Source organism: Cryphonectria parasitica (genome assembly GCF_011745365.1).
Source record: "Cryphonectria parasitica EP155 unplaced genomic scaffold M406scaffold_4, whole genome shotgun sequence".
Classification (NCBI taxonomy): Eukaryota; Fungi; Ascomycota; class Sordariomycetes; order Diaporthales; family Cryphonectriaceae; genus Cryphonectria; species Cryphonectria parasitica.
This window is the reverse complement of record NW_024468912.1, coordinates 2734129-2758932: the sequence shown is the minus strand read 5'-3', so window position 1 is coordinate 2758932 and position 24804 is coordinate 2734129. Positions and strand designations below refer to the sequence as shown.

Below are 24804 nucleotides of genomic sequence, written 5' to 3'. Positions count from 1 at the left end.
CCACTTACAGAGAACACACACACTCACTCACCAACCCCTGGAACTGCAGATGCAGCACATGTTCTCTCACCCTTCTCAGCTCTTAGAGGCCTGGGCCCTGCTGGGAAGGATACCAAGATATTACCTTGTCTCCTGAGGCAGCGAAAATTGGCCTGACTGACAACTTCACGACATGAGAGACATCTCAACACTTGACGGGAGTTGAAGCCTGCAAACTCCAATTGCAATTTGCAACTCGACTCTGTCATAGCAGAGCATCTTGGCTTCACCTTTTTGACAGCGTACCGAGGAGATAGATGCACACGCCTTTCTCCGGTTGAGCGAACCCCCCCCCTTTTTTTTTTTTTTTACTTTTCCTCTTCCCTTTCTTTCCCAGACCCCACGATCGACACGTGCTGGCCCTGTCCTGCCATGCTCTCTAGTCGTGAAATTTCTCTGCGTCGACATCATCTGAACACAATCTGAGGAACGATTGTCTTCACTCTCGACTCTTGCTCTGGTGCCAGACCCTTTTTTTTTCTTCGGTTTTATTTTGTTCCCTCTTCTCTCAAGAAACCCCCTCCCCTTTTGGGTCTGTGTGTACAGTAGCGTCTTTTGGGGTTTGCCTTGGCCTGTGATCGGCTGCAGCAACAATCGGCACAAGCTTCGCCAGATGCCCCAGACCGCAGAGAAGAGGCTCCACCCACTGCTGCAGAACTGACTTGACACCGCATCCGACGTCTTTGCTCTTCACGATCCAACGACCTACGTGTCTCTCTTGTACATACACACGAGCGGAACCCTCCTCTTCCTCCCTCCACCAACACTGTCGTCGAGCAAATCGTGTCAACCCCTCGAAGCCGCCTCCTCACTGGCTGTCCGCTGCCACCCCTCCTCCTCCTCGTCGCAAGCCACACCTTGCAACAAGAGCCTCGATCAAACCTAATCTGCTGTCTCGACTTGGACTTGGGACTTTGGGAGGGGCCGGTTGGTAGCTTCATGTCGCCTCCCCCAAGATGCCCTGGCAACCTCTGCCTCGAATCGCCTTCGCTATAGCGACCTATCCATTCGCGCCCCAGGAGCCTCGAGATCTCCCCCTCGAAATCGGCGACGAGTTATACATCATAGAGGAGACCACAGATGGCAATTGGCTCCGTGGATACCTGGTCGCACAGCCCTCTCTGCTTGCCGGCCTGACCTCCGTCAAGGGCCAGACCCTCGAGGCCCGCATATATAATGGCATCTTCCCGCGCAGCTGTGTCGAGATACGTGAAGTCCTAGGCGAGCCCGACGATGTCGAGAACCGCGACGACGAGGAGGTCGACGACGAGCAAGGGGCCGACTCTGCCAAGGGTGGCCTGGCCGACGATGTGCGCAAGAAGGGCAGCGACGCCGCCGCCGGCGGCAGGTCGAGAAAATGGACAAAGGACGTGCCCCTCGGCACAAATGGGAAGCTCTCCGTCCCGGTCACACGGGATCCCGACGCCCCCCGGCCTCAGGCTCCCGTGCCGATGCTCAAGATCGGCGACGAGACGCCCACGTCCGCCTCCGAGCCTCTTATCGACGAGATCGCCTCCTGCCTGCGCGAGTGGCACTCCACCAACCTGCACGAGCTCCTCCTGTCGCGCCAGTATCCCAGGCTCGACGGCCTGTCCCAGCTCGTCACCGCCCTCTACTTTGCGAGGCAGCAGTTCCTACACAACGTCCTCACTGCCTGGGAGTACACACATCTGCGCGAGAGGACTGTCTGGGACCTGGTCCGCATGAACAAGCTCTGCGGCGGCGAGGTTATCGTGCGCGACCCCAATGAGCGCGGCCGTGTCCTGACCGGCGACGACTCCGTGGTCGAGGTCACCAAGCTGCAGTCCGTCATGAGTTTGCTGGACGAGCCTCCCCGTCCCATCGTCGAGCTCACCTCCCTGCATCATCTCCTCGTCGACATCCGAAGCTTCGCCGGCATCGTCAGCGGCTCGACCACCCTTGTCCTGTACCTCGTGAGGAAACCACTCTCCGGGTCGCTCGTCCAGCTGTCAGAGTGCTACAGCATCGACGTGCCGTCCGACGGGGCCATGAGCGCCCTGGGCAAGAACGCCCACGCGCCCATGCGGACCCTCTTTACGGATCTGTCGCCCCAGGACACAGGAAATGTTCCCTCGGCCGATTCCGAGATCTATCTGGTCGTCAAGGTCTATACAGCCGAGCAGCTTGTCTCAGGAAAGCCGCGATCGAGGTCTGGCTCTGTGTCCCGGGAAACTGCGCCATATCATGCCACCGGCGCGGCGCGGCCGCCACTGTCGAGTGGGAACAAGTCTATGCGTCGGAGTCTGATGTGGGGAAGTAAGAGCTCGAGAACCGCGGCGGCGCGAGGCTCTGCCATGGCCAAGCTCGACGAGGCCGCAGACGAGAGGCCCTCTTCCAGTGCGACAGGCGAGAGCAGGGATGGCTCGCGGCCACCAGGGACTGCGCATTCAAAAACCTCCCAGACCTCGAGCGACGGCTCTGGGACTACCATGGCAGATCGACTCGCTGGGGTCGGGTGTCTGAAGTTGAACGCCATCATGAAGCAAGACGAAGAGGTCGAGCAGGTCGTCAACATCTGGTCGCCGTCGCTGAGGTGGACGTCGGAGAAGGAAGATGGCGGCGACTGGGATCCAGTCCTCCGAGATTTGCTGGACAGCAGCTCTGGGCAATACGAAAGGTCGAGGACGGCAGAACGACTGCAGGTGCGCCTCAAGGCCTTCGATCACCCGGACTCTGACGTGCTCGTCAAGGCCACGCCGACCTTGCTGTCAGGCATCTCCAAGACGAGGAAGATGGGGTTCTCAGGGGCGCCGACAAAGCCAAGGTCCGACATTTACATTACGCTCGACGGGGCTGCATTGTCTAAGCAGACGCTTCTGTCGAGATATGGCGGCAGCGCGACGTCCATGCTCACAAGCTGGCCAGGGAACAATCTTCAGGTCACGGTGGAGGTGCGAAAACCATCTGGTGAACTGATCGAAGGCTGTATTTTTCCGTCTGCGAATTCCGACGGCCTCGATACCTGGCACTCAATTGCAGTGGAGGCCAATGCGCCGTGGAGACAGACCCTGCGCCTCAACCTGGACGACCAAGATGTCTCGAGTGCTCACGTGGTTATGTACCTGGCCAACATGCCCAACGCGCCGTTTGCGATGGCATATCTTCCCCTGTGGGACCAGCAGGCTTTCGTCCGAGACGGGATGCACGGACTGCTGCTGTACAAGCTCGACGAGTTCACGGTGTCGGCACAGGCCGGTCCAGCGGGCAAAGGAGGATATCTCACCCTGCCCTGGGGCGCAAAGGGTCACTCGGCCGAGGTCACTGGCCCAATAGCGATCCTGCGACTCGAAACCTATCTCTGCAGCACGAGGTACTCCCAGGACCGCGTCATCCTGGCCCTGCTGAAATGGAGGGACCGACCCCGAGAGGAGATACCAAGTCTGCTCCAGGAATTCATCTTTGTGGATGAGATTGAGATTGTGAAGCTGCTCAACGACGTCTTGGATGCACTCTTCAGCATCCTCGTCGAGTGGTCTGGTAATGATGAATACGAGGACTTGGCCTTCACGGCTCTGGTCCGAGTGCTGGACATCACCCACGACAGGCGTTTCAACGTCGCACCGCTGGTGGACCAGTATGCCGAGAGCAGGTTCAACTACCCCTTTGCCACGCCCTGTCTGGTCAGGTCCTTCACGCGGCTCCTGCAGAAGCCCACCGAGCCCGAGACGTCGAGGAAGCTCAGAGCTACGTTCAAGGTCACCCGACACATTCTCAAGTTCATCACCCACGGCCGTGACCAACAAAAGGCCAAAGAAGCCGGAATCGGTATTACGAGAACTGATCCAGGTTTCACGCGGCACTTGCGGAGCATCTTCAAGGCCCTTGACTCGATGATGCGCAGCACTGCGCCGGTATTGGTCGGCAGCCAGACGTTGGCCGTCCAGCACTTCCATACCTGGCTCCCTGAGCTCGCCGGGCTCCTGACGGCCGAGGAGATCCTGCACATAGCCATCGATTTTATGGACTCATGCTCGCTTGTCAAGGGCAAGCTCGTCCTGTTCAAGCTCATCCTCATCATCAACTACGCCAGACTCGACATCTTCTCCCACCCAGAGCAGAGATCCGCGCTGAGTGCTAATACCGTCAGGTGGATCGCGCCACACTGGGGCCACACAGAAGATGTGACAGACCTCTGGAAGGACCAGGTCCGCCTGTGCTGTTCGATCCTGGCCAGCCAGGTTGACCACCTCGGGCCCGAGATACCTGACTATATCCCCAAGATCATCGACTCCTACCTCTGCATCCAGACAAAACCTCAGGCCCCCAAAACCACACTGTCTCTCCTGTTTCCCACGTCCTACCCCTTTCCCTCCAAGCCGACCCCGGAGAAGATGGTGGTCGAGGAAGCACTTGTTGAGCTGTCCGCCGTCCTCTCTGCCCTCGCCAACTCGCCCAGCGGCATGCAGCTGGAACTCACCGACGACGACCTGAGCATGGTGCTCGAGAATATCCTCCTCGTGCACATGAGCATCCTGCAGGGCGAGGCTTTCCCGCCCGAGTGGCTCAGCGTGCACATCTACCACCACAAGTCCACCATGCGGACCTTGCAGTACCTGTCGGGCATTATGCTCGAAAGTTTCCTGCCGCAGCCCGACGAGGCCGACGGATTCAACACGGATCTCTGGAAGGCCTTCTTCACGACGCTACTGAAGCTGGTGGGCAGCCCGTCCCTTGCGCTCGAGACGTTCCCAGAACAAAAAAGGCGAGCCGTCTGGAAGATTGCTGGAGATGTTCGCGAGCATGGCGCCGAGCTGCTGAGAAGGACGTGGGAGGCCATCGGCTGGGACACAAGTCCCGACGAGAGGCAGCGCTACGGCCTGACCAGGATGGGCGGCTACCAGGTCCAGTACGTGCCGACCCTTGTTGGTCCGATCGTGGAGCTCTGCCTGAGCGTGCACGAAGGCCTGCGGAAGATGGCAGTCGAGGTCCTGCAGACCATGGTCGTGAGCGAGTGGACGCTCAGCGAGGACCTCTCGATCATACAGACGGAGATCATTGATAGCCTTGACGCCTATTTCAAGTCGAAGCCGCTCACCGAGAGCATCCTCCAGAAGCTCTTTGTTGGTGAGCTGCTGGAACGCTTCGAGCCGCTGGCCGACCTGGAGGACGAGCCTCTGTACACTGCCATCCGAGATCTGATGGCGACCGTCGTCGAGTTTTTGGACCTGCTTGTTGCGGTGCACGGCGGAGACGGCTCGGGCGAGGCCTCCAACCTCATCAACCGCTTGCGGCTGATGGAGTTCCTGCGCGACATGCAGAAGGAGGAAATCTTTGTGCGCTATGTGCATCAGCTCGCTGATCTGCAGGCCAGCGCGAGAAACCACACCGAAGCCGGCCTGGCCCTGCGTCTGCATGCTGACCTCTACGACTGGGATCCTGTCCGGACGACACCTGCACTAGTAGACCCGGCGTATCCTCCTCAATCCCATTTTGAACGGAAAGAGCGCATCTACTTTGACATGATCAAGTACTTTGAGGACGGCGAGGCGTGGAGTAGTGCTCTCGCTGCGTACAAGGAGCTCGAGGTGCAGTACGAGTCGAATGTGTTCGACTTTGCGAAGCTGGCCAGAACCCAGCGCGCGGTCGCGACCATCTACGAGACGATTGCCAAGAGCGAGAAGCTGGTGCCCAAGTTTTATAGGGTCGTCTTCAAGGGCCTCGGGTTCCCGGCCAGCCTGAGGGACAAGGAGTTCATCTACGAAGGCTGGCCGAACGAACGGGCATCCGGGTTCACAGACCGCATCCAGGAACAATTCCCGTCGGCCCAGATCATGACCAGCGATCACATCGACGACATCGAGGGGCAGTTCCTCGTCATCTCCTCGGTCAGCCCCCACCGCGACCTGACACACCAAGTCTTCCAGCGGGCCCGGGTCCCGCAGATCACCAGGGACTACATCATGTCTGCGCACCCACAGAAGTTCTCCGTCTCGACCAAGAGACATACAAGCGGCCCTCCCCAAGACCATTATGCCGAGAAGACCGTGTACACCACAGTGGAAGCGTTCCCTACGATCCTGCGCCGCAGCGAGATTGTAAGCACGGAGGAGGTGCACCTCGGACCCAAGGAGGCGGCGCTGGAGCGCATCGTGCGCAAGACGCAGGAGATGACCGCGGTGGAGAAGAAGGTCGTGGACGGAGACAAGAGTGACGAAGTCGCCCAGCTGCTGGTGGACGCCATCAGCATCAGCGTCAATCCCGAGTCAGAGAACAGCGTCATTGTGTATCGTCAACTGCTCCCTACCAGCACGAACCCAGCTTCATCAGACGGTGGTGAAGATGCGGAGGATCTCGATGAGGACTTGGTTGAGCACCAACCGCCCGAGCTGGACTACCAAGAGAGTGCAATCAAGATGGCGCTGATCGACCACGCCATTATGATCAAACGGTGCCTTGCTACGTTCGCGAAGAGCTCGAACCAAATCCTCGTCAGGGCGCATTGGGATCTGCAGAAGTGTAAGTGCTAGGCTCGCAGTTCAAGGTCTCAACGATCTCCTTCTTGGTGGCGGGGATATATACTAACGTTGTCGTGTGTGTGTGTGTGTGTGTGTGTGTGCTAGACTTTGAAGCAGCCTTTGCGCCTGAGATCGAAGTATTCACTCCGCCGCAGGTACTTCCTATTAATCCACCGCTGTCACCGACCGTCGTGTCTCCAACCACACCGAGGCACCATCAGCATCACTCCAGTGTCATGTCCGCAAGCAACGGAGCAGTCGAGGTGAACACCGTGCAACCAGTGTCATTACGCCAAAGCCGTGGTGCACGGCTGAGCTTCCTTGGGGGACGTAAGAAGGACCCTTCAACATCCGCCGCGCACATGAGCACGAACGGCGTCCAGCACCCCATCCCCGAGACGACCAAAGACGACAGCGCGCCTGTCGCGACAGAGGAATCCTGGAGAAAGAGTGTCTTCCCGTCGTCACAATCCTACGAGAACCAGCGGCCGAGCCCAGGAGGCTACGGCGTGTCGACGAGCGCGAGCAACGGCACGCTACCCCATGGCCCACTGTCTAGATCGGGTACAGATACGAGCGACTGGGTGACGGATTCTGGCGGAAGCAGTCATGCAAGCTACGATACCAATGCGCTCTCGGGCACGCTGGTCAACTCCATCGATAGGGAGCGAGAGAGCGTTGGGGGTACGGGAACGCCCAAGCTCGGCAGCGTGAAGCGGAGGCTTAGCCTGCTGAAGCTGGGCGGGAAGAAGACCAAGAGCCTTGCGATGATGGGAGCTTTGAATGAGGAGTGAAGAGGGCCGTATCTGGCTATTTCTCTTTCACACGCTGAGTGGACCTGACACGACGACTACTTTTAAAAAAAAAAAAAAAAAAAAGAGACGGCTCTTCTGTTGATACTGCACTCTGCCATCATCCTCAGGGCCCCTTTGGCTCGACGGGCCAGAGGAGAGAGGGCCTTCAGGATAGTAGTGGATTTGGACATAAAGGGAGAGGGTGTAGGATAATTTTTGTTGGGAAAGTGTTAAGAAGCTTCTTGTCAGGTTTGGAAATATAGTGTGAGGACTGGCGGAAAACCCCTTTGCGAATGAATCCCTTTGATTGGGCGCAAACTTGGTCGGTTGATTGGATTGTTTAAAATGCGATCGAGGCCGTGTGTATAAAGATGGCTGGAAGGGGGGGGATGAGACAGAAAAGGGTGGCAGGCACTGGGAGGCCAATGTATTATTATCATCATTACTCTTTTTTCTTTCTTTTCGTTTTTCGTCTTCTTTCTTTCCTTTTTTCTCTTGTCGGATTCTGATGAGCGCCGTTTAGATACCACCAAAACAACAAAACACAGCCTTTGACTTCTTCGGCGAATCCGCGACGAACGAGTTATGAACGAGGAGGCTGCGAATAAATATCCGTTATTTATCAGTACTGTACACACATACGGTCTTTTGTACTGTGTTTTACACGGACGGTTAGCAGGCTAGACTTCTTTGGGCGCTTTAAGTGGCTTACTAGCGCGAGGCTGTTGTCAATTAATTTTTAAAGCAACAACCCGCCATTTGCAATCACTCGCAGGTGGGGCCAACCGAACCTTCCCGCAAACAACCCGAAGCTCCATCTGCAACAACGACGAACCAACCCTCCGCCCCCTCCTCCTTCTCCACCACCGTTCATCTTTCCATATAGGTCGACACAACCTCATATTGCAGCATAAAAGAGAAGGGGGGAGGCAAAACCATGCCCAAAGCAAACGCCCGTCGCCTCGACCAGGCGGAGAAAAACGTGCTGGTGCACCTCCTGCAGGCGCCCAAGCTCACCAACGGCGACATCGCCAAGATCATCGACGTGGACGAGCGGACTGTTAGCCGGCGAAGGAGACAGCTGCGCACATTAGGACATTTAAGCCCAGAAAAAAATTTCAAGGGGGCGGAGAAGTTGCGGCCGTGGCATCTTGAGGTGGGAATTCCTTTCTCCTTTTTTTCTTCTTCTTCTTCTCCTTCCCCTCTCTAAAGAAGACGGGAACTTGGGGGATGCTGATACGCGAGAGGAAAAAGGAGAGAGAGAGAGACAGAGTGGGCTTACCACTTCCACAGAGAATCATCGCGCTCCTCGCCGAGAACAACGACCTTCATCTTAAGGACGTGCAGGAGTTCTTAAAGAAGGAGTTCGACCTGCACGTTACCGTCTCGACTATCAGCCGACAACTGTCGAGAGCCAACCATGCGAGGGCAAGAAGGCCGGGATATAAGACTACAAGGCCGGACCTGCAGGACGAGGCCGAGGCCGAGGCTCAGGCACAAGTGCAGGCGCAAGCACAGCAACAGCTGCAGCCAGCCGACACCCGGGTCCAGGATGTACAGGCCCCGACCCAGCCACCGTTGCAGGGAGGCCAGGACCTGAGCGCGTTGCAGCAGCAGCAGCAGGAAGAGGCGAGTGCGTCACCATCCGTACGTTCACGACAGTTGCCCCTTCCTCCTCTTCAGCAGCAGCAGGAGCAGCAGAAGTCATCGGTGGAGCAAATCCCGACTATACGGTTGGCCTGTCCTTTCTACAGGCACAATCCGCAGAGGTATATAAGCACACCGTTCTGCCAGAGCAGTTGGCATAGTGTACGTGATGTCAAGTACGTATATTCCCAATAATCACCTCTGGCCTTTTCTCCATCTGCTGTCTGCTATCTTGTGTGCAGGTGCTGATACTCTTTGGTCCACCCGTCCTTCCGTTTCAGGGAACACGTCTTCCGGCAGCACATGCAGCCTAAATTCAGATGCAATCGCTGTATGCAGATTTTCGCAGACGATGAGTCCCTTGTTCTCCACCAGCGATTACCTGAGCCGTGTCTCTTGAGCGAATGGCTAGACTCAGAAGGGTGTGACGAGGCGGCAAAAGAAAAAATACGAAAAGGAGACAGGGTGCGTGTTACAGATCATACGGGCACCACCACCATGATTTTCCACCCACGACCCTAAGAACCCACACTGTTGGATTGACTGACTGACTGATCTTTTCTTCGTGCTCAGGGCGACGAGAACGAGCGCTGGAAACGCATGTTCCGGATCCTCTTCCCAGACGTCAAAGCTGAAGCTGCCCCGGACGGCCTGATCGATCCCCAGGTTGCCACCCCTGCTTCCCCTGCGGAAACGTGCTTTCAAACAGCAGCTCCCATCGATCCGAGTCTGGAAGGCTGGCATGGTCCATCGGCAACCGATGGCTGACTGAGTGTTGATGGTGGCGTAATGTCCACACAATCACTCTTTTTGTTGGTCAAAGTCTGCTCCTTCAAACCTCAACACCATTGCACATTTGGCATCTACTTCTGCATGGTCGAGATCGATTTTCACTGCGAATCTATACCTTCGAACCTAGACAAGGTTGGAGACCTCAAGCGTTAAAATGACCGATTGAGTTCTCGCGGAAATATCAATACTCTTGGCGGCCTGCTCTAGAAGGGAAGGGCAAGAGCTTGCCTGTATCCTGGGCTCAAGGCTCGGAGACATTAGTTCCGAATGTGTTTGAAGGCAATACCGAGTTGGTACGCACCTCAAAAATGGATCATCCAGCTGAGCTTCTTCACTGCCGCATCTTGTCCAAGGGCATTGTCCGAGCTATGTTCACAAACGTAATGTCAAGGTGAGATGGTTTGGGATGAGAAGCTAGAAAAAGCGTCGAGGACCATGTTTATCGATATTATCCTAATCAGAAGCAGTAAGGGTTATATAAACATGGGGTATGTATAGTCCTCCCTCCAAATCGATGATTGACTTGGTCATGTACCGAACAGAATGACCCTCCACCCTTCCCACTTCACAGTGCCCTGTCCCCCTCTCCTGACCTGGCAAATTTTAAATTTAAGCTTCTTCACTGGGTGGTAGGGTCTGCCTATGATAGTTTAAAGCATTGTTCAGATATGTTTACACAACAACACCTACAGCCTCGGAATTTCTTATTCTTACAAATAGACCAAGTAGGAAGTAAACGGGAGGAGAAGGAGGATTTTGTTGGAAATTTTAAGCTCTGAGTACTATGAAATGCACAATCGTCTGTGAAATTTAGAATGTCTTTGTCCAGAAACAGAACAACGGCAAAAGAAGGTCAAGAAAAGCACAAGGACAGGGTGGGAGGAAAGTACCGTCCCCAGCCTTACCAGAGGGCGACACGGGAAGGAGGAATCTTGGCGATGGCGATCGGCGGCGCGCGACACGTGGGACGAGAAGATGGGAGCTTAGAAAGGGGTGTTTTAGTCCTCTTTTATAATAAACTTCACTAGCAACTTAGAGCCTACTTTCATTCACTGCGCTGAGGTTGACGATACTGGCCACCATATATATATATATATATATATATATATATATACTCTATATTGATAAATTTAGTATGTAGTAGTCAAGATATATTTCTTCTTTTCCTTAAAAAAAGTAGTCTTCGAGAAAAAAGTCGCGACAAACTTATGGTCTGAACACACTTGACGCGTAGTGGAGGGGACGAAATTTCCTCTGATGAGACATTCAAGTGAGACACGGCTGGTGGTGGTGGTGGTGGTGGTGGGACACAAGTAAATATAACTATGCTGATCAAGGCGGATCTTTGCTTGTCCCCAATCTCACTTCCCCCATTTATACATGGCAAAAATCATCTGCCATCTGTTCATCAACGCCGCCGCCCCTCCCAGGAAAACGATCGGCTTCCCGACTTGGGAAATATGCGTAATACCTCATCTCTATGATGCTAAATGTGTATGAAAAATTCCCCTTTCCTTTTTTTCCACAAAATAATCAAGACCCATGTAAACGCCGTTCAGAATGCCTTCCAGGTACAGTAGTACTCCATCGATATACACGCCCACAACTTTATTGTCTTTACCAATAAGGACCCTCATGGCCTTGACCTTCTGTAAACACGTTCCAATCCCGCTGCAGGGTCCACGCGTCCTCAGCGGTGCGGTCAAAGATGTCACAGCCGCGGTGTCCCCACTTCTCCGAGAAGACCCTCCGGCCAGCCTCGATCTGTGTGTCCAGGCCGATCTGGAAGCCTTCCTGGTCCCGGTAAAAGGGCTCGCCCTGGCCTCCGCCCTGGCGCAGCTGCCACATGTTGCGCCATGACCCGCCGTCGATATACTTGACGGCCTGCATGCGGTAGGAAATGTCCACGAGGTACTCGACCGTCTCGCCCTCCTTGTCGACGAGCCTCTTGCGCTCGGCCTCGCGCTCCTGGAACTCGGCCTGCCTCGCCGGGTCAACGCCGACGCCGCCTTCGTACTGCTGCAGTTGGTCTTCTGGGCCCGGGTCGCCCTGGAAGGTGGCGTGGATGCCTGGGATCCGGAAGAAGGCGCCAAAGTCGTCGAGCACGGTCGAGGTGTCGATGATGATGCCGATCTGCGTCGAGCCCTGGAAGTAGCCGGCCCATTTCTGGCGCAGGTAGAAGTCGCAATCGGTTGCGTAAAAGGGTATGTGCGTGTCCCAGCCGCCAATGTCGAGGACGGCGTCGCGGTGGACGAGGGTCAGGTGGTCATAGGCGAAGAAGTGGTTGGCCCACTTGGGGGTGCCGGGCTGACGCAGGAAGCGCAGGATGGCGACGGCGCGCGCGTACAGCGGGTAGTTTGCGTTCTGGATGGACTTGTCGTCGGTGTGGGGCCGGAACTCCTTCTCGAAGGAGAAGGCGACGACGTCCTGGTGGCTCCAGAAGAACTCGGTCCAGTTCCTCTCGAGGGCGGTCCAGGCGTAGAAGTTCTGCAGCTGGGCGAAGCTCATGAGGGTCGGGGTGACGATGACGTTGACGCCCAGGATGTGCAGCTGGGTGTGGTTGAGGTAGAAGGGGTTCTGCAGGGTGAGCTGGCCGTTGCGGTTGGCATGCATGACGCCCGTGTTCTCGACCACGTAGATGTCCTCGGCGGGCCACCCGGCGGCGATGTAGCTCGACACGCACTGCAGCAGCTGCGGCCAGTTGCGCGTGAAGCCGATCAGCAGCGGCGTCTCCTCAGGAACGTGCTTGCGCGGTGGACGGTTGATCTCGGGCACCACGAGCTTCTTGCGGACCTCCTCCACGGGCACCTGCGACAGGAGAGGGAAGGGGTCTGGGATGGGAGCCGCCGTCTCTCTCGCGGGCTTTGGTGGTGGTTTCGCCTTGGGGTTGTACGTCTCGTCGCGCCACGACATGAACTCCTTGGTCAGGGGGTCCATGGGCTGTGACTGCTGGCGCAGCTCCGTCTGCAGCTGCATGACCTTCTCGTTGGGGTGTTGGTCTGCCAGGTTGGCTATCGACAAGGGCACATCGTGTGAGCCTGTGGGCACGACAGTCTTGGACGAGGCGGGGGTAGCTCCCTGACCTTTGGCCTGCTTGTCCTCCTGTTCTGTCGGAAGCAGAATCTCATAGCCGCCATCCTTCATCCAGCTGATGATGGACGCCGAGTTGGTCGAGTCGTCGAGCGGCGGCGCATAGTGATGAGACGTCAGGAAGAAGATGCTGAGGCAAAAGACCGCCAACACCGCAACGCCCCTGTAGCGGTAGAGGGTCGAGCGACGATATGTCATGGCGCTCATCTTGTCGACAAAAAGATAGCCAGGTTTCCCATTCCGCTGTGTGATTTTTGTGCTGTTCGCCTTCGTCGCAACGGGCGAGAAAGCGATGTAGCTAAATATAGGAGGAGGAGGAGGAGGAGGAGGAGGAGGAGGAGGAACAGCGGTGGGTTGGCAGTGGGATGGCGGTGATGGGCGGCGGAGCACGGAGGGGGGGAGGGGTTCTTTGAGGATCTGAGGTCGTCGTATTAAAAGCTCGTGAAGGTCAAATTACCGCAATTGGTGCGATTCAGGCTCAGATACGTTTGTCGATCAGAGGTGATAGCGAAAGGGTAGTTTCTTGCTTTTTTACCGGAACCCGGCCAGGGGCAGTCAACGGAATGACGATGTTCAGGAGAAATTGGGAAAGAAAACAAGACAAGACAGTTAAGAGACCACAGTTGTTTCGCAGGGTCGGTCGATCTGACAAGATCAAAAAGACAGGTCCGATGAGTGAGAGAAAGACGAACGAACAAGCCCCTAAAAAGAATAGTAGTAAAAAGGAAAAGGTAAAAAAAGCCAAGGTGATTTCCACCTAGTCATGTAAGAAGGAGTAAGAAAAACGGAAGAAAAAAGGAGAAGCCCGGCGCAAGAGGCTCTCTGCTAATCTCCAGCTTGTTCGAAAACACGAAAAAAAAATTAAAAAAAAAAACCTAGTGACGACAACCACGAAAACCTGGAGAAACGAGGTCAGCAAACCTGTCTACCAATCGTTGCCACTAAGCAGCCACTCTGGCACGTCAGCTCGAGTGTGCATCATTGTGGAGCTCCTCGTCCGTGATGATTAGAACCAGGATGGCAGGCTGCAAGAGAGCGAGAGAGAAGGTATGCAGGCTTCTTCCCCAAGCGAGGAGCAGGCCCTGGAGGGAACACTGGACACCCTCTATGCAGGACTCCAAGATCCAGGGGCCTCCTCCTCAGTGAGACCGACCAACGGCCGCGTCTACAGGCCCACCCGATATGCATTCACCCAAGTCTAGTGGATCCCTTGCGTTTCAAAACACGCCCACCACTCTGGGTCGCATTCAGAGGTCCCCCATGCTCAAACATGACCCGGAGGAATTGTGAGGCACACCAATAACGCGACTGCTCGAGGTTGATGAAGATCCCATATTGCAAGTAGATTGCACATATATTGCCTTGTCCCACCCATTCCCAACTCGACTGTACAGAGGGTCGAGAGGAAAACGAGTAGGAGGAGGAGGCCCAGCCGCAGTGGTCATAATCGCGCATTTGTCTGTCGGCCCAGCACATACGTGTACCGCGGGCGCAGTACCATACCATTCGATAGTACGATCAGGGCCGCCTGGTGGCGGCTTGTCCAGTGCCGAGCTACTACTGTAGTGGTATAGTAGAGCAGAGCGAGAATAGCGCACACACACACACACACACACACACATCCACGCCAAAGGAGCCACGATTCTAGCGTTCCCGCGCGGCAGAGGATCGCCATCGTCTCCGAAATATCCGCGGGCCGACTGAATGGCTGCTTCTCGTCGTTCGCGTGGCTCTTAGCGTTCGGCAAATTCCAATGTGGTTCCTCTTTTCTCTTGACAAGAGACAAAAGAAGAGGGGCCGTGTTGTGCTGTATTCGTAACAGGCTGCACTGCCACGCAACCTCTTGCAGTCTTTGCATGTTCTCTTGAGCCCTCGAGAGCCTATCATTGTTTGACAAGCGTCTTGCTGCACTTGATCGACAAATTATCCTCTTCCGGCAGATCTGATGTCAGAACTTGGCTCGGAACTGTGACCAGAGAGCAGATCGATGCAGGGCTGTGGCGCCTACGTCTATTTCCGGCCATGCTCACTGCCACCCTCTCTTTCAAAAGAGTATCCCGGCCTGCCAAATATGGGAAATGTCGACAGGCTGTTCTCTCTTGACTTGTGAATGTATCCACAGGATCAGCGCTCCGAAAAGTTAAAGATCCGACGAGACGTTTCAACCATCATGACAATCTGCTGACTCTTACCGCCGATTGCCTGGTTCACTGCATGCATGTGTGTGTGTGTGTGTGTGTGTGTGTGTGCGTGTGTGTGTGCGTGTGTGTATCACGATATTGTGTCTTTCAATCGTGGGCCGACTATTCTCGCACACAACTGTGAGGGGTTTCTGTCGGCTTAATTCACTGCTGATTTTCTTCTTTGCTGCCCATCACGATCACGATGTTATGTCTGCAACAAGTTTCCAGCATTGGCGCATTCCAGTCCCCATCGTCTCTCCTTCCACAGCTGCCGAGGTGGCCCAGCGGCGTGGGTTCTCGTCTTGGGCGTGGGCTACTGGTGTCTCCTGTTGGCCGTTCTTCAACCGGAACAGATGGACATGCATCGTAAGCTTCAGATGAGAGAAAACCCATGGCACGCTGCCCAGCTCTCCGCGATATTCTAGAATGAGGCTCTGCTTCCTACCCGCAGCCGACGAATCTCCCAGGTCGAAAAGATCTGTCACAAAATTGCGGGCCGATCGCTTTCGAGACGCTGCAGTGCTATCGTTGGCCTCTGCGAGAATCTGGCTTGGAAACTCCCACATACCGGCGAGGAGACCTATTACGTTTAGCAGCTTGGCCTTCCTGTTCTTCTGCTTCCTCTGCTTTTTCCTTCGGTGCGACTTACCTTTGTTTGGACGTTTCTGTAGCAGATACATCCCATCACTAGCCCGCTGTATTGCGCACACGAGGGTCTCCTGCTCCCGCAAGGCTTTCTTCACAACCTTGACCGGGAACTTCTGAGCATGGGCAACGATGACTTTGAGCGCTTCAGGAGAGAGACACTCTTGGGAACTAGCCCCAGCCTTCTTGCCAGTTGTTCCTGTTGAGCCAGGTGTGAAGAAGGACGACAAGGTAGCCTGTTTTGGTTTCCTCACGGCCGACTTCTGAGCGGCATGGTCTGTAGCAGCAGTCTCGAAAGGCTCACATAATCGACACAGGTCCTCGATCTCGACTGGTTGTGACGTTTTGATGACACTTCTCCGGGGCAGTCCGGCTTCCGAAAGCGTGGAGCCCTCTTCGTACGCGCGGCACGTCATCGTAATGGGACATATCGAGCAGTTTGGCTGGGGAGTGCAAACAGTGCTTCCTAGCTCCATCAGTGCCTGTCCCCAACGCCCTGGACCGTCGTTGGGCTGTACCTCGCCCACCTCCTCACGTTCTTCTTCTTCTTCAGTAGCAGCAGGAGCAGTAGCAGCAGCCTCGAGCGCGACAGTCTCCACAAGAGCACTTGCACAAGCCCAGATTAGGCCAATGATGGTCTTGTCGTTCTTAATATCCCCCAGCACGCCTAGCTGGCGGCTGAGCACGCGCAAGACGTTTCCATCGACCATCGGCGCCGGGCGGCCAAACACAATGGACGAGAGAGCACCGGCGGTGTACGGCCCAACACCAGGTATCTCCTTCTCGAGTGTCTTGGCATCCTGAGGCATCAGGCCGCACCAGTCTGGGTGTCGGACGACCTTCCTGCAGGCCTCAAGAATGCGTTTGCACCTTGAATAGTAGCCCAGACCTGTCCAGGCACTCATGACATCGTCTTCGTCGGCCTTTGCCAGGTCGTAGATCGTTGGCCACTTCTCCATCCACCTGTTCCAATAATCAATGACAACTTTAACCCGCGTCTGCTGGAGCATGATCTCAGATATGAAGACCTCGTAGGCGCGCTGTGTGAGGGCCCTCTGAAGCTCGGCAGCATTGTCGTAGTCCTTGACATCTATGAAAGGCTTCCTCCAGGGCATCAAACGATCGGTGCTGACCCCATCATACCAGTCCAGAAGGGCAGACCTGCCACGACTGCCGAGTTCTCCGTGGAGCAGAAGAGGCCGGTGATACTCGAGGCTGTGCTGACGGAGCGGAAAGCGGCACGAGGATACTTGAGCGTCAGACTCCGAGTTGGTTGTTGAGAATAGGCGTTGATGCAGGTTTAAAGCTGGCTCCGGGCCTGTTCCATTCTTATTCCTGTTTCCTCTGGCCCTTTTTACTGGACGCTGAGGTGGTTGGGCAACACCATCGCTTGCATCAGACGCGTCGCTTTCTCGTCTTGACACGCGTTTTTGTGGCGTCTTCCGGGGTGATGGCTTCCCTCTGGTCTTCTCGATGTAGTTCTCTGTCTCTTCATACGAATTCAGCTGCGTCTGTATGCGTTTCGACGCGACCAGCGAACTTTGTCGACGGACTGCCATCTGAAATATATTTCGATGGGTGATTTTGACTCCACGCCCGCCCACCTTAGCGTGTGGTTCTCGTGAGATACAACAATAAATGAGGCCAGGACTGTTTTCCTCCGGGGGTGGCAGGTATGGTACGAGTGAATCGACCAATTCGTGAGCTTGCCTTGGTAAATGACAGCAGTGTACCGTAGTACTCGCTCCTGCCCAAGCAAATCCAGCCAGGAGGTTGCTTGGATACTATACGTACGTACTACTACATGTAGTACTATGTACATAGTACCGAGATGCTGTCACCCTAACCCTGATGGGCTGGCTGCTAACCATAGCCTGCACCTTTGATCGCGGTTGGCTGTCTCCCAAGGCAGCTCGCTCAGAACAGCTGTCGGACCTCGAAGAGGATAGGCCCAGCTCGGTGCAGACGTCCCAGTGCCCTAAGCTCTGGAGGATCTCGGCCCTGAATGTCTATCGATCTAGCCGTGCGAATCGTCACCTTTCCTACGCCTTCTGAGTCGACCCGCTCTCTTTCTCTTTGTCTCTGTCTCGCGCGCACAACTGGGAGACTGCACAACGCCCTCCTCCAGAATGCCTCGGAAGTCGAGTGCCATTCCAATCGTCGACCCTGAAACCAAGAAGGTCTCTGACCCCAAAGCTGTCGTGCCAGCTCTGCCAATACGTCCCAAGATCCCAGACACGACGGCGAACAACCATAACACATGGTCCGGTGAGAATGGCATACGAGGCAAGGAAACCGGAACGAAGAGTACCGTTCAACCTACGAAAAATGACCAGTCCGACAAGAAGAACCCCAAGCCAAGCTCTACTACTACTACACCCGCCCCGTCATCTCAATACCCTCCTCTCCTCCAACCAACTCACGCTCAAGCTGTGAACCTGGATGAGGAGTCGTCTTCTGCTTTCAACGTCTACGCCCGCCCTTTTGTTCCAACAGCTTTCGCTGTCATAAACACGCTTCCTGGCAGGAGTATATCGACCATCCCAAAGAAAGCTATCAACTATGACGCCTACATCTCTCAATCGCTTGGACCCGCCGCTGGCTTCCTTCCCACGCCTCGCATTCTGGCCCCACCGCCGATTCCTTCAGCTGCTGCCACAGCCAGCCTCGGCCCCCGTCACTATGAGGCTTTCTTCGAATACCATCAGCGGCAGGAGAGGGAGGCTGAGGGGAGAGAGATTGAGGCATGTTCTCTCTATGGTCATGAGTGCAACATCAAGCCGGCATTTCCCTCGTTACAGCCCGACGAGGCTCTCTTGACCGTGCATGTCCCCGGTCTCAGGGAAAACAGCCCCTTTGTGGAGGAAGACGATGTTGTCCAGCTGCGCCAGCTGCGCTACGGAAGTGATGGGAACCTGCTTGGGATGAAGGAATGGCTCTCTGAGATGACGGCACTGGGGAACAAAATTGCGCAGACATCATTGATCAAGGCCGCGCCCGGTTGGACCGGCGTCATCTACTTCGCACGAGTAATGGGCGTTGCACGATCCACCGAGACTCTTCATCTCCGGGTCACTGGTCTCCCTCCGTTCTCTACCAGTTACACTGCAAGGTTCAACATCCAGTTCCAGGTGTCCATGGACAGACATATGCCCATGTTATATGCCCTTCCCGAGGCACAGAATGCACTTCCTCATGGAGGCTGGCTCAACTCGATGCTCTTTCCGACCTTTGTGGATGTGACTATTCAGGAGCAACTGCACCCAGGTGTCTTTGAGCAGCAGTTCTTTGACCCAAAACTCAACTTGGAGCAGAAAAAGGCCGTCGAAAGTATCTGGTCACGCTGCCACGGCACGTTACCATACTTGGTCTCTGGCCCGCCTGGCACGGGGAAGACAAAGACCATCATCGAGACAGCCCTGCAGCTCATCAAGAACTCAACAGAGCATAGCCACATCATCCTCTGTGCGCCTTCAGATCCCGCAGCAGACATCCTCTGTCAGCGTCTCATCGGACCCCTCGAGCCTGGCCAGATGTTGCGACTGAATAGGCCCTGCCGGACATTCGCCGAGGTGCCGGATGCTCTTCTCCCTTTCTGCTTTGTGCACAAAGAAGAGTTCTCGCTGCCTCCTTTCCACATTCTGATGAGATGTCGTGTGGTCGTCACGACCTGCAAGGATGCCTCCATGTTGACAAGGGGCAGAATGACCAACAAAGACCTGTACGCCATTCAGATAGGCATGCAGGATACGTGTTCTGTCATCAACCCGCGCCAGCCTGTTGCACCCGAGCCCACGCTGCACTGGTCAGCTCTCTTGATCGATGAGGCAGCCCAGGCGACGGAACCTGAGGCCCTGATACCCCTTGTTGTGGTGGCACCACCCGCCGTGCGTTACTCTGGCACACCAGCGCCCTTGGTTGTCATGGCTGGTGATGAGCACCAGCTGGGACCAAGGACATCGTTGGCACACTCGCCTCTCCAGAAGTCCCTCTTTGCACGGCTCTTCAGTCGTCCTGTATATGCTGATCATCCTCTGGCTCGAGGCAAGAAGGGCGAGGCGCCTACGCCGCTCACGCGGTCCATCCTGCCTGTCTTGCGGCCCGCCTTCACCAATCTCATACGCAACTATCGATCGCATCCGGCCATCCTGGCACTTCCCTCGCACCTCTTTTACTGGGACACGCTGGAGCCCGAGGCGACAGGCACTGACCGTCTGTCCACGTGGGAGTGCTGGAAAGGTCGCCGTTGGCCTGTGCTCTTCCACGACAACCCCTCGCTGGACGAGCTCGAGCTTCCTGGGCTGTTCGAGGGGACAGGCGGCTGGTATAACCACGGCGAGGCTGCCATTGCGTGTGCCTACGCAAAGTCCTTGGTGCAGTCCGGGCTGGTCGAGCAAGAAGAGGTGTGCATCATGTCTCCATTCAAAGCACAGGTCACACACCTGCGGAAGTGCATCCGAAAGCCCGCGTACGGAAGCCTATGGGATGTCAATATCGGTCCCACAGAGGCTTTTCAGGGGCTTGAGAGGAGCGTGGTGATTCTCTGCGTGACGAGAGCGAGGAAGAAGTTTGTCGAACGAGACCAGCAGATAGGATGGGGTATCATCGGCACACCCAACAAGCTCAATGTCGCCCTGACGAGGGCCAAACACGGCCTCATCGTTGTGGGGAAACGGGAGCTTCTCGTCGAGGATCCAAACTGGAAAGCCTTTATAGATTTCTGCGAGCGAAACGGCCTTGTTTCCAGCGTCCCACAGACATCAAAGGACCATAATGGTGCTGTTGATGACGCGTTACATCCCCAGGGACAGGTCACCCGGCTTGAGCAGACGATTATCGACAGAGAGAAAAGCATGCTGATACCGGCGCCGATCAACTCTGGCTTGCTGCGCAGTGCTGTACCCAGCCAGGAAATATGGCCTGGCAGCATGATGCAAGCGCCACCAGGCCCTGAGGATCAGAACGATTATGACGACGACAACAACTACGACAACCTTAATGAATATGAATATTATTACGACCATGATTTTGATGAGGTTTGATGGCTGTCCATCGCGGAGTTTTTGTGAGAAGGGATGCATCGATGGGACGGGATAGGACGGACAGGTTGGATTGGATTCAGGGCATGGCAAAAAAAGGGTCTCGCAGGCTATACACATTCCAGTTGCAGGATGTCTCTTTCTATGGCAATTTTGCATCAAGGGCGTTTCGATTTGACTGGCTTGCTGATGGAAGGTACTTACTTGACTTTTTGTCAGTCATCCCATCTTCATACTCATACTTCATTGTGTGTTGATCACGCTTGCCGTTCTTTTTAATAAATCTTAAATATCTTCTTCATTCTCAGTACTTCAGTCCGTCCTCAGCCAAGCTGACGAGGCACAGAATACAGAACATGCTGTTCATTATTCAGTGGGGAAGTCGTCCGACACACTCGTAAGGATGGCAGCAGAATCAACGGGCATGCAATCTTCTCCTTGGACCCAAGTTCGAGTATACTTGATAGTAATAGTATTCGAGTTTGGATCTGTACGTTGTTGTTCCCACACGTGTTTGAATACAGCCAATTTGTCCCCACTAGTGGGCCCGAGCCCAAAAGAGTGGCACGCGCGCACTGCAAACAAGGCTTAATCGTCATTCAAGGGCCCCTCCTCCTTTCCTCCTCCTGCCCCTCCCCCTCCTCAAGGAAGTCGGCTCCATTACTCTTGACCCACGCTATTCCTTTTATCTCTCATGTATCGCCCATTGAGGCCTCGGATTTCCCTGCCGCAACAACTTTGCAAGACGTTATCCTGTTCGTCCCTGCGCACTTTGAGTCCGTTCACGAACTTGGCATGTTACAATAGTCAAAGAACCTACTCAGACTTCCTCAAAATGAACTCCTCTGAAGCCACACACCAGCCCGATGCTACGGGAACCGACCCTAAACAGCTTAGTTACCTGCCCAACCTCAAGCTCAATGACGGACATGACATCCCCATGGCAAGTTCTTTAAGATGCACCCTTCAATTCAATTCCATTACCCTCCAAAAAAAAAAAAAAAAAAAAAAAAAGAAAAAAAAATTTCTTGTCTCATAAGACTGACATGTTTGCCCTCCCTCCAGCTTGCCTACGGCCTCGGCACAGCCAACTACAAAAGAGGCGCCGGTCGTGATGTCATTGATGATAAAATTATTACAGACACTGTAACGGCCATCAAGTGCGGCTACACCCACCTAGACGGCGCCGAAGGCTACGGTAACGAGCCCGAGCTAGGCCGCGCGATCAAGAAGGCCGGCGTCCCGCGGGAGAGGCTCTTCGTCACGACCAAGTGCAGCAACGTGGAGGCCGGACAGCTCTCGCAGAGCCTGGACACATCGCTCGCCAAGCTGGGGCTGGACCATGTCGACCTGTACCTGATCCACCAGCCGTTCTTTGCAGATGGGGACCTCAAGCTGCTGCAGAGCACGTGGGCGGAGATGGAGGCGATCCAGGCGTCCGGCCGCGCCACGAGCATCGGGGTGAGCAATTACACGACGAGACACCTGGACGTGCTGCTGGAGACGGCCAAGGTGGTGCCGGCCATCAACCAGATCGAGCTGCACCCGTACCTCCAGCACGGCGACCTGCTGGCGTACCACCGTGAGAAGGGCATCGCGGTGTCGGCGTACGCACCGCTGACGGCAGTCACAAAGGCACGGCCGGGGCCCTTGGACGATGTCTACCCGGCGCTGGCCAAGAAGTATGGCGTGGGCGAGGGTGATATTGCGTTGCGGTGGGTGATCGACCAGGGCGCCGTGGTGATCACGACGAGCTCCAAGGAAGAGAGGCTGCAGAGCTTCCTGACGAAGCTGCCGAGCTTCAAGCTGACCCCGAAGGAGGTGGAACTGATCTCTGAGAAGGGGAGGGAGAAGAATTTCAGAGGGTTCTGGACGCACAAGATCAAGGAGGGTGACTGGGCGTAGATGGGGCCTTGTCGTGGGTGGGGGGCCTGAGACAAGAGCCTTGATTAAGTGTCCCATGTAGACGCCATGCAGCATCACGAACAACTGCGGGGGGGGCTGATACAGCTTGATCTCTAGAGAATAAGTGTGTAGAGGCTGTGAATATCAGAGAGCTGTACATCCCATATTCTATTGCTATGCCTCGAAATAGTGCTTAGACGTCTCTGCGGGGTCTCAGATCAGTACTCGCCAGTCCATGTCTGGTGACATAAATGTAACACTCTCTCCCTATCACCATCTTCCCCCCTTGGCCTTTGATAGGAATTTGCAGTCATACACATACAAACACCTCGCTATCATTCGGAAGCCGTCGACTCATCCGGATCGAAGACCGGTGGAGACCTATTCAGCTTGGTGGCGGGCGACTTAGTATCAGCCTCAGATTCTGATGCGGAATCTGTAGTCTTTCTGTTTCGCAGGTTCCGGCTCGGCTTGTCATTAGCAGATTTCTTCCCCTTCTTCTCCTTCCCGGAGCCTCGAGCCGTGGAGGAGGAGGAGGGAGATGCCCGTGCCACCTTCCAACCAGCCTTCTTGGGCTGGGGCTCAGGCGCAGGCGTGGGCTCAGGATCACTGCCACTAGCCGTGTCCGAGCCCTCTGGCGTCGTCATGCCAACATCAGACATTTCCTCGTCAGCATGACTGCTTCTCTCATCAGCCTCCTGGTTGACGTCGTCAACATCCATCTTACTCGCGGCATCATCGGATTGCACGTCGACGCCAGGATCCTCCTCCTCCTCCTCGTCCTCCTCTTTGGCCTTACGCTTGCCCCTCCTCGAGGCCCCAGCGGCACCACGACGCTTTGATGATGCTGTAGCAGTAGCAGCCACTGCGTCGAGCTTACCCTGGTCCACGTCCGCCGTGGCCAGGACCTTGTCCTGCATGCGGATCTTGAGCTTCTTCTCGTTCAGCAGGTCCCTGAGCCATGAGTCGTGCTGGGCCTCGAACGCATGTTTGCTGCGCTCGAGCTCCTCAAAGTGGGCGGTCTCCCTGGCAACGAGCTCCTGGAGATGGTTGTGGCTACGCTCAAGCCGGGCAATCTCCTGCTCCAGTCTGGCGCGGACCCTGACGGACTCAGTACACCAGTCGAACATGTCGAGGGTTTCAGCCGCTGCCCGGCTCCTCCGTAGCTTCAGGGCACCCAGGGTTTCCTAAACATGTCGCGTCATTCGTTAGCCTTGGGAAGATCAGTCCCGGCTGGAGCTGCAGCCCCGAGGGACCCTTAGAAAGGGGGGGGGGGAGGGTCTTCAGTGGCGAACACCCGGTGAGATGGTGTAATGGGTGGGTCCCGTTTGCATAAAGATGAAAGAAAAAAAAAAGGACCAAATAAAGAGCCTCTTATTTCAGGGGTCCAAGCGGGAGGATGATGAAGCAGATGAAGTGCGAGACATACCGGACGTCCCGAGACCCTCTTCTTTTGGACGTGGATGAACAGGTAACCCTCGTCACTGGTCTGGGCATAGGCTTCAACATCCTCAATAGGATGGCCGTCGAGAAGCAGGGCCTCGAGAGAATGTTGCCACTCTGGGTCGGAACAGGCACTGTCGTCATGTTTGTATTTTGCAATCTTGCCTTGCTGTACTGTAGCAATAAGGCCAGACGGGGAAGGTCTCCGAGATTAGCAACGGCGAGATCAGCGCCGACGAGAGAGAGTGTGTGTGAGTGGGTAAGAGGGACACAGAGAGAGAGGAGGGATCTGGGGAGGAGGATGATATGTGATGGCTGGGAAGGTGTTACACACACACACATACACAGTCATAGCCATGGGCCCTAGGAATTAAAACTGGCATGAATGCAGGCAATGATGGGATGATGGGATGATGGATAAATGGCCGATTGCCGAGACCAGATCGGCAGGGCCCAGCTGCAAGGAACCAGAAACAGGCTGGGTACGGGGACGGAGACGGGGGCCGGCGGAAAAGGAAGACTCACAGGTCATGACATAGGCCTCAATATTGTCGGTGGCCACAAGTTCCAGATTGAGTGAGCGTGTGGGAGATCCTTCAGCAGAGGAGGAGGTCGGGGTGATGCCAACCAGGACATGCGTCTTCTGATCGCCCTGGGGGTCCCTGAGTGGGAGATGAACGACATATGGTGCTGCCGTTGCCATAGTGAATAGTGATATTGAGGACCCAACTTTTCACTCTCTTCCCTTCTT

General features: G+C 55.4%; 6 protein-coding genes across 6 annotated transcripts; 4 read left to right on the top strand and 2 right to left on the bottom strand.

Moving 5' to 3' along the window:
- Window positions 1–995: 995 nt before the first annotated feature.
- On the top strand, window positions 996–7933 carry M406DRAFT_88784 (uncharacterized protein; the record flags this gene model as incomplete). Its single annotated transcript, XM_040926130.1, has 3 exons — window positions 996–1298; window positions 1362–6516; window positions 6621–7933. 3 exons carry the CDS (start codon window positions 996–998, stop codon window positions 7307–7309), a joined length of 6147 nt encoding a protein of 2048 aa, XP_040776940.1. The 3' UTR covers window positions 7310–7933.
- Window positions 7934–8195: 262 nt separating this feature from the next.
- Window positions 8196–9750, top strand: M406DRAFT_351260 (uncharacterized protein). The gene is made up of 4 exons (XM_040922610.1): window positions 8196–8465; window positions 8564–9132; window positions 9238–9421; window positions 9530–9750. Exons 1-4 carry the CDS (start codon window positions 8247–8249, stop codon window positions 9722–9724), a joined length of 1167 nt encoding a protein of 388 aa, XP_040776939.1. The 5' UTR covers window positions 8196–8246; the 3' UTR covers window positions 9725–9750.
- A 1615-nt stretch (window positions 9751–11365) lies between these two features.
- On the bottom strand, window positions 11366–12613 carry M406DRAFT_219859 (uncharacterized protein; the record flags this gene model as incomplete). Its single annotated transcript, XM_040915556.1, has 2 exons — window positions 11366–12493; window positions 12551–12613. Coding segments are annotated over 2 exons (1191 nt in total), but the record flags the coding sequence as incomplete, so codon positions are not given.
- Window positions 12614–15245: 2632 nt separating this feature from the next.
- M406DRAFT_31150 (uncharacterized protein) lies at window positions 15246–16892 on the bottom strand (the record flags this gene model as incomplete). The annotated part of the gene is made up of 4 exons (XM_040919316.1): window positions 15246–15601; window positions 15671–15779; window positions 15921–16196; window positions 16257–16892. Coding segments are annotated over 4 exons (1377 nt in total), but the record flags the coding sequence as incomplete, so codon positions are not given.
- A 903-nt stretch (window positions 16893–17795) lies between these two features.
- M406DRAFT_97417 (uncharacterized protein) lies at window positions 17796–20945 on the top strand (the record flags this gene model as incomplete). Its single annotated transcript, XM_040926362.1, has 4 exons — window positions 17796–17846; window positions 17940–18542; window positions 18657–20477; window positions 20514–20945. 4 exons carry the CDS (start codon window positions 17796–17798, stop codon window positions 20706–20708), a joined length of 2670 nt encoding a protein of 889 aa, XP_040776936.1. The 3' UTR covers window positions 20709–20945.
- Window positions 20946–21460: 515 nt separating this feature from the next.
- On the top strand, window positions 21461–23199 carry M406DRAFT_346115 (uncharacterized protein). Its single transcript, XM_040922150.1, has 2 exons — window positions 21461–21648; window positions 21771–23199. Exons 1-2 carry the CDS (start codon window positions 21541–21543, stop codon window positions 22608–22610), a joined length of 948 nt encoding a protein of 315 aa, XP_040776935.1. The 5' UTR covers window positions 21461–21540; the 3' UTR covers window positions 22611–23199.
- The last annotated feature ends 1605 nt before the right edge of the window (window positions 23200–24804 follow it).